At 38.0% G+C, this 14,109-nt stretch overlaps 2 protein-coding genes and 1 long non-coding RNA gene across 3 annotated transcripts; 1 reads left to right on the top strand and 2 right to left on the bottom strand.

The window, feature by feature from the left end:
• On the top strand, positions 1,238 to 5,295 carry LOC18771997 (2-oxoisovalerate dehydrogenase subunit beta 1, mitochondrial). Its single transcript, XM_007205343.2, has 13 exons — positions 1,238 to 1,631; positions 2,606 to 2,717; positions 2,871 to 2,906; positions 3,023 to 3,082; positions 3,160 to 3,217; positions 3,350 to 3,447; positions 3,895 to 3,984; positions 4,088 to 4,156; positions 4,276 to 4,362; positions 4,520 to 4,615; positions 4,701 to 4,778; positions 4,879 to 4,965; positions 5,059 to 5,295. Exons 1-13 carry the CDS (start codon positions 1,447 to 1,449, stop codon positions 5,092 to 5,094), a joined length of 1,092 nt encoding a protein of 363 aa, XP_007205405.1. The 5' UTR covers positions 1,238 to 1,446; the 3' UTR covers positions 5,095 to 5,295.
• LOC18772388 (TATA-box-binding protein) lies at positions 5,745 to 9,379 on the bottom strand. Its single transcript, XM_007205872.2, has 10 exons — positions 9,138 to 9,379; positions 8,570 to 8,690; positions 7,847 to 7,934; positions 7,564 to 7,635; positions 7,332 to 7,382; positions 7,029 to 7,073; positions 6,822 to 6,914; positions 6,415 to 6,516; positions 6,240 to 6,313; positions 5,745 to 6,042 (listed from the first exon to the last, which is right to left on the bottom strand). Coding segments are annotated over exons 2-10 (603 nt in total). The 5' UTR covers positions 8,647 to 8,690; positions 9,138 to 9,379; the 3' UTR covers positions 5,745 to 6,041.
• LOC109949532 lies at positions 10,399 to 11,615 on the bottom strand. Its single transcript, XR_002271985.1, has 2 exons — positions 11,577 to 11,615; positions 10,399 to 10,669 (listed from the first exon to the last, which is right to left on the bottom strand). It is a non-coding gene; the product is annotated as an uncharacterized LOC109949532 (long non-coding RNA).

Genomic DNA, 14,109 nt, shown 5'->3' with positions numbered 1-14,109 from the left:
TTCAAATACCAGAAATGCCCTTAGTTAATTCAAACATTAAGAATTGAATTATTAATTAAATGAGGATGATATGGTAAATTCACATTTTTCGTATTAAAAAAATTAAAATTAAAAACAAATAAGATAATATGTTATACTTTTATGGAACATAACTATCCATGTTATCTTTTCTTAATTCTAAAAATAAAAAATTAAATAAAAAAATTAAATTAAATTTTTTAGGGTTATTTGCAACAATGGTCTATCAACTATACCCGTAGTTGCATTTGGGTCACTATACTCAATTATTAGTTGCAGAGGTCACTCAACTATGTGTTTCGTTACACCAGTAGTTCTTCCGTCAAGTACGTTAGTTTTTTCCTTTTAAAATGATGACATGGCAAGCATCTGTGAGAATCTCATAGATTCGTGAGGGGCAAATCTGACTTTTCAGTTAGCCCTCCCAAGCCCAACAAGAGCAGCACCACCACGGGCTCTACCTTTTTTTGCAATTCAACACCAGGAGGCTTGATAACATGTTTGAGCTTACCTTCCTGGTTCAATATCAAGAGCTGGGTGTACGGAATTCGATTGGAGACGACGGGGAGGCCTTGGGACCAAGACTTGAGCTCTTGATGAGATAAAGCTTCGGATTTTTTGAGCGTGGACTTCTTAGGCACTCGCTTTTTCTCTTTGACGGCGGCTATGCCGGTTGGGATTTGGAGGAGGGGTGGAGATTACAGTGAGAGTTATAGAAAGCTTGAGGAAATCGAAATTGGGTTTCTGGGTTTTATCGTTTTCATCATTATCATCCGTGGTTGAGAGTTGGGAGGAAATGGAGGATGGAGCGAGAGGTTTTGGTGGGTTTTTATTGAGGGTTTTGGGTTTTGAGATAGAGAAGAAGATGAGTAAGAGCCTAGAAGGCATTGGCAGGCCATGGAGTTTTGGTTTGATGTGAAAATATTGGGAGGTTAGACATTGTAGACTTGGAAAGACAAATTTGCCCATGAAATTGACACCACGTTAGCCAGACTTGACAGAAGGACTACTGGTGTAATGAAACACATAGTTGAGTGATCTCTGCAACTAATAATTGAGTTCAATGACCCAAATGCAACTCTAGGTATAGTTGAGGCACTATTGCTGCGAAAAATTTATTTTTTTTAAAAAGCCTCCTACATACACAGAAGCGTGTGTGGATAGGTTAATTATAATAATAAGGAAGGATACCAAATCTGAACAATGACATGATGATGGTGAAATGACAAATCAAGAGATAAGATCAGCACTTTTTCTCTCTCTTTAGAGGAAACTAGTAGGGATTGGCATGACATCAAGTGAAAGTACCTGCTCAATTCTCATCTCTGAGTGAGAGAGAGAGAGAGAGAGAGAGAGAGAGAGAGAGAGAGATCTGTTTGTTTGGTTTTTTTTTTTTTTTTGGAGTGATTGTTTAAAACTCGAAACGAAATGGGCCTGAGGAGGTTTGGAAGATTGGTCAAATGGGTTGGTGGTAATGGTAGGAGGCCATTTTCAACCTCCTCCTCCTCCTCCTGTGATGAAATGATGGTCCAGCAAATTGCGAGTGGGAAATCATTGAACCTCTACTCTGCCATCAACCAAGCGCTCCACATCGCCTTGGAAACTGATCCACGGTACCGCATATCATAATCATATGCCTTTCTTCCATTCATTTTTCTATTTCTTTATTTATTGTTTTTCACTTTCTGGGAACACTCGCATCATATTTTCTTCAAAAGTTTTGATTTTTCCGTTCTACTTCATAGTTTAGAGCGAATATATGCAGTGTTCTATTTGTTTACCGAATCGGGTTTGTTTTGCATTCAACTATTTGTTCCATTTAGTCAGTCAAGGCTATTCTTTTTGCTTTCTTCTTCCTTCTTCTCAGATGATGATTTCGTCTCTCTATCACCTGTAACAATTATAAAATTCACAAGGGAAATACACACACACACATACATATATATTTCTGTAGGCAAGGCAGATACTATAACAAGAGTTGTAAAACTGTCAGTGAACTTTGCTCACGTGTCTTATTGTTCTAAATCTTTGCACTGTAAATTTCAGAGCTGTAAAGTAGAGAAAAAAGAAAAAATGCATTTAGCTTACCTTTATGCTTTAATTTGACTGAGTGCCTCACAATTTCACAAACCCCTTTACACAAACGTCTGCAGAATGAGCTTTGTGAACTTGTGACTAAAAAATTAATTGAGATAATGAGTCATTGTTTATGTTGGTCTTTTGTTGCTACAGAACAAACTATTCAACTCAGTTAATTGTAACGGTTCTTAAATTGGCTTGAATACAGGTTTTCTCTTTTTCAGTACCAAATATTTAATTCAAACTCAGAACAAGTTCTAGTGTTTTGCTCATGCCATTTAAAAGTAACTCATGATAGTGAGTTAGTCTGTAATCACTTACGTGCATGCTTGATTTTGACGCGCTAGTGTTATTGTATCTGAAGCTAATGTTGGACCCTGCAATATGTATATCTTGATTTGTAGTAAGATCTAATGACGATGTGCTTTTACTAAAGTGATTTACCAGTTACCTTGGTATGCTTATGTTCCTATGGATTAACCAAATAATTCTTTTCATTTTCACACAGTGCTTATGTATTTGGAGAAGATGTGAGCTTTGGTGGGGTCTTTCGTTGCACAACAGGCTTAGCTGATCGATTTGGTAAACAAAGGGTTTTTAATACCCCTCTCTGTGAACAGGTATCTTTCTGTCACAGCCTGGCTACTGCTTTCATTGGAATAAACATACACCTCTAAGTCGTAAGAGAAACTTAGAAATCCTTACCATTCGTAATGAAGTAAGCCAAAAAGGCACATTTGATAACCCCCATTGTTACTTGTCTTTATGCTCAGGGCATTGTAGGATTTGGCATTGGTCTAGCAGCTATGGTAAGTTTGAGGATTTAAGTCTTATGCACGAGCTTTAAAATCATACCTCAATTCAATTTTTCTTTTTATCTAATAGCCACGAGCCTCACTACATTTGGTTTCATCTTACATGATAGGGTAATCGAGCTGTAGCAGAAATCCAGTTCGCAGATTATATTTTTCCTGCTTTTGATCAGGCATGCATCCCTTCCAGTGCTGAATTCTGTCATAGCTTCACGAATGATAATTAATTGGGTAACTCTTAACTTTGTAGATTGTCAATGAAGCTGCAAAGTTCAGATACCGAAGTGGAAATCAATTTAATTGTGGAGGTGAAACTTCACTTCTTTTTTCAATTATGTGGGAAGCATACTTTTCTTCTTCCCCCCCAACCCAACATATTATTGTGCATGATGAGGTTTCTTTCCAGTGGAGTGCAGCTGATGTTTTTAATTACTCCCTAGGTTTAACAATACGATCCCCCTATGGAGCTGTGGGCCATGGTGGACATTATCATTCACAATCTCCGGAAGCTTTCTTCTGTCACGCCCCTGGTATCAAAGTATGTCTTCTTCCTTTCAAATGTTTTGGGGCCTGAGGGTTAAACTTTCCGTTGCAAACTTGAAATCAAAAAATTGAAACCCATCTTTCAGATATCCTACTACATGAATCATTCGCGTCCGGCATTTCCTCCAATATTGGTTTAAATAGTCGCATTACAAGGAGACAACTGGAACAAAAACTTGGTCTCTATCAAGTCAGAAATGTGATATCATTCATCAAGTTGGAAAGTTCTATCACACTCTTGAAAGTTGTTCTGCTTAGCGGCTTGTGACTTGAGATAGTAGCTGCATACCTCCATTTTTGGAAGTGATTTTCCGTGTTTAGTTTCACAATAGTCAGTGCTGTGAGGTTTTCTAGAGGAAATAGGATTATCGTTCTCACTTTTTTTCTAGCTGCCCGGGAAAGGCCAGTTAGATAATCTAAAGAGTACTAACTTTTTATATAGGTGGTCATCCCTCGAAGCCCACGGCAAGCAAAAGGCTTATTGCTTTCCTGCATACGCGATCCAAACCCTGTTGTGTTTTTTGAACCAAAGGTAGTTTTATTTTAGTTTTTGAATAAATTAATTTATCCATTAGCAAAAATTGTATTTGACAAAAAAATTTGATTTGAGATTGTACAAAAACCCTGGTTTTCAGTGGCTATACAGATTATCAGTAGAAGAGGTTCCTGAGCATGATTACATGTTGCCTTTATCAGAGGCTGAGGTACACTAGCTTCATTGTAGTCCAAGTTTCGAATGTTTAATAAAAGAATGATGATTGCAGTCATGGTTTTAATATAATTAAAGGAATTCATACTTGAAAATTGGAACTGCGGTACTCAGATAATTCGAGAGGGCAACGATATAACACTTGTTGGTTGGGGAGCTCAGTTATCTATAATGGAACATGCCTGTAAGGATGCTGAAAAAGTAAGTTTTCCTTCCTACTGGAAAATAGTATTCCACTTCTGCTCTGTAAAATCACCGTATTTGATTTGGTATGGTCCATTTTATGTGGGAATGGTTCATAAAATGGTAAAAGAGTAGACGACAGTGTAAATGCCATTTGACTAGTGAGAATTTACAGGAAGGAATTTCTTGTGAACTGATAGACCTGCAAACTCTTTTACCTTGGGATAAGGACACAGTGGAGGCCTCTGTCAGAAAGACTGGAAGGCTTCTTGTAAGTATGATATATGTATACAGAACACCCTTCCTGAAAATCGGTTGGTGCACTCTTAGTGACGAATCCAATGTCCTTTTTGCAGATTAGTCATGAAGCTCCGGTTACTGGAGGATTCGGTGCTGAAATATCTGCCTCAATTGTCGAACGTTGCTTCCTAAGGGCAAGCACCAGTCTTCGCCGCTACTTTTTTCTATTTAGATATTTCAGTGGTTTTCTCTTAAGCTCTTGGAGGATAACTTGATCTTTGAACTTTTATGTAGTTGGAAGCACCTGTTGCGAGAGTGTGTGGTCTGGATACCCCATTTCCTCTTGTATTTGAGCCCTTCTATATGCCCAACAAGAACAAGGTTAGTTATCTACAATCTTTGCTACCATGATGTTTTCTTTCGATACCGGCCACCTCTGCTTATACTGGTTTTTGTTTTCTTCGTTGAATGCAGATATTGGATGCAATCAAATCAACTGTAAATTACTAGTGTAAAAGCAAGTCTGCTTCTTTCTTCTGTCTCTAGTTTGCTTTCCTACTGTAGGTGCCATCTCCCTCCATTATCACCTTGCACCCGTATGATGGGAGTATGGAAATAATGTAGCACGATGTCTTCACTCCTTCACTCAATCTATTTCGATATTTAAAAGAAACCAGCAATAATATATTTTTCATCGTTAAAAAGCTATAATGATTCCTCAATAACTTTGCTTTCCCAAACCCTTTAATTACCAGTCCTCATGATCAATCAGTAGTGAACACATTATTAATGTGAAAATTATATAGAAAATAAAAAAGTTCCTCTCAGGCTTGGCTCTGCTAATAGAGATGCTGTGACTCTGACAACGTTGATGGCAACAAAAAGCAGCCGGATATTTGAGCCTCCGAAAACAAGCAGCATCATCCTAGCAGAGGAAGCTGATGGTTGTTTTTCACCAAAGATTGTAGACTATTACACGGTCCACCAAAGATTGTATTAATCTCTATCGGCCTGCCTGGATTGTATTAATCTCTATTGGCCTGCCTGTATACAAATCTACAATCATAACTTTCAATCCTCACATTTATTAATGGTCTTGAAATTGTCAATATAGTCATTGGTTCTAATCAAGCTAATCCAATCCCTTGTGAACAATATAGTTTTTTCAAACAAAAACGATATAGACATTGTTTCATTGCTTCCAATTGTGTTAAAACGTACATTTTTACTTTGTATTTTGTTCAGGGCCATGTGTTACTCTGATATTAGTAAACAAAACAAAGAAAACAGAATTACACGTCTCTTATGTAACCCAAAAATAAAAGTCTTAAATATAATCATCCACCAGTCAAGCCATGCACAATCCCCTTATTTACAATTCAATCCAGGCCCAACTGTGTCCTAGTGCCAAGTATTCCGCCCCACGGATACAACTGCTGTGTGCTTCCCACAAATAATCTGAAAAGTCATTTTTAAGATAAATTGACATGAGTTGTAATAATCAGGCCAGAAAAGTTCAACATGAATCGCTAACCGTATAAAATGATGCCTATAAAACATGATTGGTGTTTATACCAGAACTTTAATTGGAAAAAAAATAACTTAACACAAGGCAATGAAATATCTTAACATAATTAAACAGTTAAGTGCCATACCATTGCTGATTTTTCCTGAACTCTGTAAGAACTGGGTAAATGTTCTCAAAGGCTTCATATGTCTCACCTCTTACCTGAAGCATTGAAATGGTAATGCGCTTCAGATAATGTTCCAAGATAATATCATATAACACCGAAAAAATGAAAATTCAAAAGAATCGTCGCTAATTATCACCTTCGCCCCTGTAAGAACTATTTTTCCAGACACAAAAATCAGAAGCACAATCTTCGGTTGTTTCATCCGATAAATCAAGCCGGGGAACAGTTCTGGTTCATACTGACCCCACAACAATTGAAAACAATCAGTATAACTGATTTTGTGGAATTCTTGATAAACAGCACATACACTTTTCCCAGACAAAATATGAATATTTAAGATGCATGTCTCTATACAATGAGAGAAATGCATAGACAGAAGTAAACTCTAAAGATGATGCTTCCGTAAATGGAGTTTTTAGCCTGTTGCCAGCACAAAACACTCCCTGCAACCTTGGACGATAAACAAGGAAAAACTTTGTCCAAAGGCATTCAGTTTTTACATGATTACAAAAACAGACACAGAGGTGCAGCCAGAAAACTCACACTTGAGAAGGCACCATGGGAATACGCCAGGCCTTCAAGTCTTATGGGAAATTTCACGTCACAAGAACCAACTATATTTTGGATTTTGAAATCCTGTTTGCACCACCAAATTGAAACTGGATTTAAGTAAATAAAGTGACAGCATGTAGCAGAGAGCATGCATGTGTGTGAGTGAGTGTAGGAGAGAGAGAGAGTGAGAGAGAGTACCTTGAACTGAGCTGGAAAACCGAGTTTCTGGATGATTCGAGCATACTGAAGAACAAAGAGGTTCATGTAAGATTGTATAAATATTATGTTTCCATGACATCGCCACTAACATGGTCATGATGCCAGCATATTTCAAATATATTAGAGGGCTATTTGCATGTGTTAGAGCTGTATAGCTTAAACAGAAACACCAATATGGCAATGTTCTGGACAAAATTTCAAACAGATGCCAGAAAAATGGATATGGGACAAACTGCCCCTACATAAAACGCACACAATGAATGTGGAAAGTAATAAAAATACCTTTCGTGCTGCCAATTTTGATTGTTGTTCACTCTTAGCTCCCGTACAAACCTATACGACACAGTGCCGGCATTCACATTAGCATGGATTACTGATTAGATAGAAAGAGTGAGACATACCATAACAAGACATTTAAAAAACCCCATCTATCCATCATGTGAAATGAAGCACATGGTGCAGAATCAATGAAAAGGGAAGGGAACAAGGTGTTTGGTTTTAAATTGAGACTTACCATCTTACCAGATGCAAATATCAATGCAGTCGTCTTCGGTTCTCTTATTCTCATAATCACAGCAGCAAAACGCTGCAAGGGTACACTACAATTAATTTGCAATCTAACAGGTAATTTAGAACAAGAAAATTCTCTTTAGTGTATATGGATATTATAGCAACTCTAGCATCTAAACTTATAAAATCCCAACTAGTGAAGCTCCATACTAACAGGCAAAGATGCTCTACCATGGAGCTACAAAAATACCCGAACTTTATTGTACTTGTCAAACAAAGGCACATGCCTTGGGGTTGTATTCAGCGTTACGAGCTTGCAGTGCAATGGCCTTGAGATCCAATTTGCAGTCTAAATTGACTGTGGAGACAATATTCCTGAGAGCACAGACAACACCTTTATTGTTTTACGGGTAATGCATAAAATAATTAAGCAAAAAACACACTCAACTTATTAAATGCATGAAGCAATTTGAGAAAACCGCTCACAGTTACACGAAATATATAATCAGAGAGAGCTTGACCCAAAAATTTGGCATACAGCACACATATTCATGTAATTTAAATTCAATGGTTCCATGGATGAACATTTATATTGGCACATAATCACAGCAAACAATCTAACGCGAGATGAACACACAACAAGTGTAGAGACAGAAAAAGGAGGAAACACAACAGACTGGTTTGTTGAAGAAACAAGGAAAAAGTGTAACCGTAGTAAAGACAACGTTACGAGGGATGCATTCACACGCAGCATAGATGCAAACTAGAGAGCACGTTCATTCCAAGTACAGAATTAGAGAAAATTACAATCACTTTTCGTGGGTAGCACAAAGTCATCAACTTTTCAGGGATAAACTCTATAAATCAAAAAACATTGGTAACTACAAGAAAGGGCAATAAAAGAAATACTAGTTTTGAATGGTTATGAAAATGGAATCATATCTTAACCAGGCATGACAACCCAGAACATGAATTAGAAAGCAGGTTGTGAACAAGGAATTGGGACTCACTGGAGAGTAGGGACAATTCCAGAAGGGTGCTTCTTGAGATCTACTGGTTGGCTTCCTTCTAACCCTTGTTCTGCCATTCCCTTGTTCTACTTTTTGTATTGAGTGAGACCTTGCGCTTCCACTTTATATACACCATAACACAATTACACACAATCACATCAACGAATTTGATATACCCTACATACTCATATCTCATGTCATTTTAAATAAGGGGTAACCTAAACATAATTTCTTTTTTCATATATAAATAATAATAATAATAATAATCTATCCATTTTTCCGTTTCAAGAAGACAAAGGAGAAGATCGAACAAAAATACGCACACAACAAATAAAAACACGCAAAAAAGAGGAGTTATGATTCTTGTGAAAGGGTAAATCTTTCATGTTTGAGAAAATCAGATCAACCTTATTTAGGGATGATTGTTTAATTATCATTAGTAATATAAAATGGGTTTAAATAGTTGCGATCTTCCAGATTTAGTTGAGGAGGAGATCAAGCATGAAAGATCAAATCAGGAACGAGGGTTGTGTTGTTTACAAGTTTCCAGTTTGAAAAGAAATCGGACCTTTTGGGGAGCACAGATCTGCGGTGATTTCAGGGGAAATCGATCGAGCGAGAAAGGGTGGTGTTGGGTTAAGAGGAGCGGGAAGATTTTAAATTGAGGCGTGTTTTTATATAAGAAATTTGTATTCTGAAGCTTAAAAGGATGAGGGGAGAATGAGGAGGAGGGGATTTTTAGAGAGGAAGAGAGATAGCTTGTGTCGGTGTGGGTAGGAAGGATCTGGGAGCTTATGAGGCCAGGTTGCGTTCGGATACCTTCTTACCCTCGTTCCCTATATATACTTCCCCGTAATAACCCTCGGCCCTCCGCTTAATTCCACCAGCCGAAAGGGTCATTATTGGAATCTTAGCTGGCGTTGCTTCGTTGACGCGCTACTTTCATCAAGGCCCTATAGTAGGCTGCCACGTTTCAGATCCCTTTTCAATCAAGCACCTCACTCTAATTCACATTCATTCATTCACATTGCGAATTTCACCAGTGAGGTTACCATGTATAGACTCCACATACAGAACTTTATATTAGTCATTGGATCATTTCATTCAACTTAAGTGAAGTTACTATTCAAAAGAATATGTGGTTAATATGAAAGTCCACATCTATATTCCATATATGACATCCTCACCATAAAATAACCTAAGCTCGATCTGTACCGATCCAGGCCCATGAATTATAACTCATCAATCCGGCCTAAGCACCTAGGCCTGTGATGAGTCTAGGCTTCAACCCATCACATGACCAACTTATGTTAGTCCTCAAACTCACGTCTTTGCTCAATAATGTCATATTTTATCCAATTAGAGTTTTACATTTAGGGTCCATCAATGACAGCACGCACATAGCCTCATTGAGAAAAATATAAAAGCTTTACTTTGTGTCATGAGTGGATATGTTGTAAGTATGAGTTGGTTAGGTGACCAGTTTTGAGAAAGATTTGACAAAATGCGAAGAGATAATTAAATTTAAGACCAATTTAACATTGATGTGCTGTGAAAATAATTACTGTTAGATTTGTTGAGAGAAATCAGTTGTGAAATAAAGCAGTTTGGTGTTTGGTAATAATCATTTTCTTAGTGTTTGGTAACTTTTTGTGTAAAAGTGATGTGAGTTATGTATAATGACTAAAAAATGTATTATGTTCAAATGACTTTTCTATTCAAGTGGTTGGTAAAAAGAAAAGTATTTTCATTTTCATTTTCACTTAAATATGTTTCTTAACCATCGCATTTAATAATTACTTTAATCATAAAATAAATTAAGTATCATGTTTAAATTGTTAAATCATTGCTATCAAGAATAAATAGTACATAAAATTTCATCTCTTATCAATAATGTTAGGCATATAGGGCTTTATAAACTCAATTCATATATAATATCTCATCTATCCTTACAAAATACTAATGCTTGGACCTAACCAAAGTCAACTAATTTGCTAGTTCTCCTCAAAAACCATTAATTAAAATTCATTAGCTGACCAACACAGTCTGAGATTCAAAGTTTGCCCTCTTGGTTTGAGCCTGACCAATTATAACCTTTATCTGCACACATGAACATATTGATTAGAAAGAAGACAACATATTGCAAACATTATTTTTGGTACTACTTTCAATGAAGAGTTGACAAATTTTGTGTATGATCCATCATGACATTGACAATAGTCTAGCCAACTCCTACAAACAAAAGCCTCGGAATTTCTAGTAAAGATGACAAATCCTCCTTTAACATGCCAATCATTCAAATTCAAATACACGGTTATCAGACACTCATGAAGATGCGCATTACAGTACTTGTATGCTTTTAACCGGAATCTTTACGTCACAAAATTAGAACTGAAAGATGTGGACAGAAATCTTGCAAGATCAACTAAATACTATACTTGGTAAAAGAATTTCTAATCAAGATCACAAATCATGCGATGTCATGCCAATCATCCATATTTGAATGCATTGCATTGTATTGAAAATTGAAACTGGACCAAAATCTAGCAAGCTCAACTATTGGAGTCAAAAAGGGAAGGTGAGATGAGAATACTAGCTCATACCTAAACTGTTATTACTATTGTTACAGCTTTGCTAAATAAAGAAGCAACTACTATGGCATATTATCTGACAGGACCCGATCCAAATTCCACTTTGGAATCCAAGCCAGACCCTGTGCGTGTCCGACACCTGGCGAATGTCGGGCACAAATGACCTAATTGCCCTTCTATACAAACATGCTAAAAATAACAAGGTTGACTTCTACCGAAAAACCGGCAGAGTTTCCCTTGTATCTGGCTCAATACCAAAATCTTACACCTGTCAAAACAAGTATATATGTACAACCAACTGCCAGCATACATATATATATATTCCAACAGTTCAAATCTCAGTCTAGGGCAAAACATCAGAGCGACTACTAAAAATTTACAAAAGAGTGAATCTTTGTACAAAATACAAATCCTACATCAAAGAAAGGCGCGGAAGATGGGAAGTGGCCCGGTGGTGGATTCCTGTGCACGTCTACTGCCTGGGGGCGCAAAACAACAAGAAGGGTGAGTGGACCCAAAACAAAGCGTAGAAAATAATATATGAACATACTAACCCCACTGTAAACTAACTTATTTTCTTTATTTCTGAAATCCATGCATGTATATAACTATACATTTGAAAACAGTTGAAAACTATCACCTAGGTGTACCCCTATTTCCGTCAAATCCTTGTATCCGTCAATTCCTTGCATCACCATGGGTGACACATACTCGCAGGTCTCAGTGACACGAAGTCAGTCCGAGCCGCAACTCGCAGGATTCAGGGGACCGTAGTCCACCTTTATCCGCATTACTCGCTCCACACGAGTTCGAGTACCAAGGAACTCGTGGGGCAACTGTCAAGCATGCTGACTAAACCGAAGGTAACAAATATAAACCGAAGGCAACATTTAATAACTGAGTACAAGGTGATTTAAGAAAATATAAAGTTTCTAAAGAAAAGTTGTTGAAGAATTAACTTTCTGTAACCTTTAAAATTCTGCTGCCATTTATCTGATAATTAACGAGAATATCTGTTCATACAAGCTTTAAAGGAAATTGCACTCGGCAGCATGCAACATAAAATAGTTAACAGCATAAAACAGCTTATAACTGAACTGCTTAAATTCATTTAGTAAAACAAAGAGTCCACTCACTGATAGTCTGAGCTCGCTGGACCTCTTGAAGGTCCCTCCTGCGGGTCAACTGGTGCCCGGGTGCCTGATTCAATGACCATAATATTCTATTAATACAATATAGTATTAAATTAAAAACCCTACCTCCGGCTCCTAAAAGTACGTGCGTCAATTTAAAGTGATCCCTATGCCCATAACAGCTCTCCTTCCACGTGGGATAGTTTAGCGATATCTTGGGACTCAAAAAGCGCTAAAGTCCAAAAAGTCAATCCGGAACCCCACGGGTATAATATGATCCGGATGCCGCTAAAAGGTCCAATATATTTAGGACACATGTCCCGAGGGTATTGGTGTCAATCGGACGGTCGGATTGATCACGATCGTGTAATCACATAATTTCTAAACCCTAGCCCTAGGGTTCGCGATTTCGGAGTATCCGGGACTCCGATTCGCAATCCGTCGAATCCTACACAATCCTGAAATCATGTAGACCGACATATCCAAAATTCAGTATGATCCACCGATTTGACGACACTGCACCCAAGGATCGCGCGATATGAAAAATCCGTTCGGGGCTCAAACGAACTCCGAATCGAGATCCGCGAAATCCTACGTGCTCGTGACGACACGAGGGTCACAAAACTGTACAACATGACTTCACCACCCTCGCCCATGCGCCCCAGCACGCGCGGGCAGATTCGGGTGTCTTAAGCGATTTCGGGTGGCCGAAAAATCTCGGAACCAGGACTCCAAACTCTTATCCTAGGTAAAACACCCCATTTGGAGTCACTTTTGTTCTTGGACCTACCCCAAAAAGTGACTGGAAGTGGCCGAAAACAGAGGCCGAAAATCGGCTGAAACTTCAATTTATAAACTGGGCAATCTACGGCTAAAATTGATAAAAACCTATCCAACCATCAGCTAGAGCACGAAAAATAGATGAGAATCCATACCTTACTCGAAAGATTTGGTTGAGAATTGAGGGAGAACGAGCGGTTGGAAGTTGTGACAAAACCGACTCGTTTTTGGACGGAATCCGGCGACTACAGCGGCGGCTGGCAGCAGGGAGCGGTCGGGGCTTGAAGACGGAACCGAGCTGGTTCTATTGGCGCCGACGGCAAGGGCATAGGTGGTCGGTGGCGGAAGTTATGGTGCTTGGAAGGTGACGGCTGAGGAAGGCAACGGGAGAGGGAGAGAGAGAGAGAGAGAGAGAGAAGCTGAGGTTTATAAAAAAAATCTGATTTTTCTAATTACCATTTTGCCCCTCGTGATATTTTAATCGTATTTTCTTCGTTACAACTCCGATTCGAGCTTACTTCGTGTCTATGAACTCGTGTCGTCGTGCTCTACGCAACGATGTATGTGGAATTGTCAAATTCCTTTTCGGTCAAAAAGTCAACATTGAGTTCATAAGTGAGTCAAAGGGCAAAATTGTCTTTCTGCATAATAAATTACTAATTACATGTGAATTTTAGGTTTGGGTCTTTACATTATCAGTAACCAAAAACTTAATTGTTTGCTTTCTCAATAAACAAACACCAAATTAATCGAAATCCAACCCCTTGTATAGGCTAAGTAAGAATAACTAGGGGTGGGCATTAGAACCGCAAAACCGCAAAACCGAACCAAACCAAACCGAAAAAATCCGGAAAAAACCGTGTTGACTAAAAAAGTCAAAAACCGAGTCAAATCCAAACCGAACCGGTTCAGACCGGTTCCGGTTCCGGTTTTCTACTACAAGGAACCGGTCCAATCCGAACCGGTCCAATATAATTAATTAATATATATTTTATATATTTTATATTTTTATATTTTATATTTTATATATAGTTAA

This window comes from Prunus persica, chromosome G6 (genome assembly GCF_000346465.2).
Source record: "Prunus persica cultivar Lovell chromosome G6, Prunus_persica_NCBIv2, whole genome shotgun sequence".
NCBI classification, from domain to species: domain Eukaryota; kingdom Viridiplantae; phylum Streptophyta; class Magnoliopsida; order Rosales; family Rosaceae; genus Prunus; species Prunus persica.
Note: the sequence above shows the minus strand (reverse complement) of the source record. Positions and strands in the feature narration are given on the sequence as shown.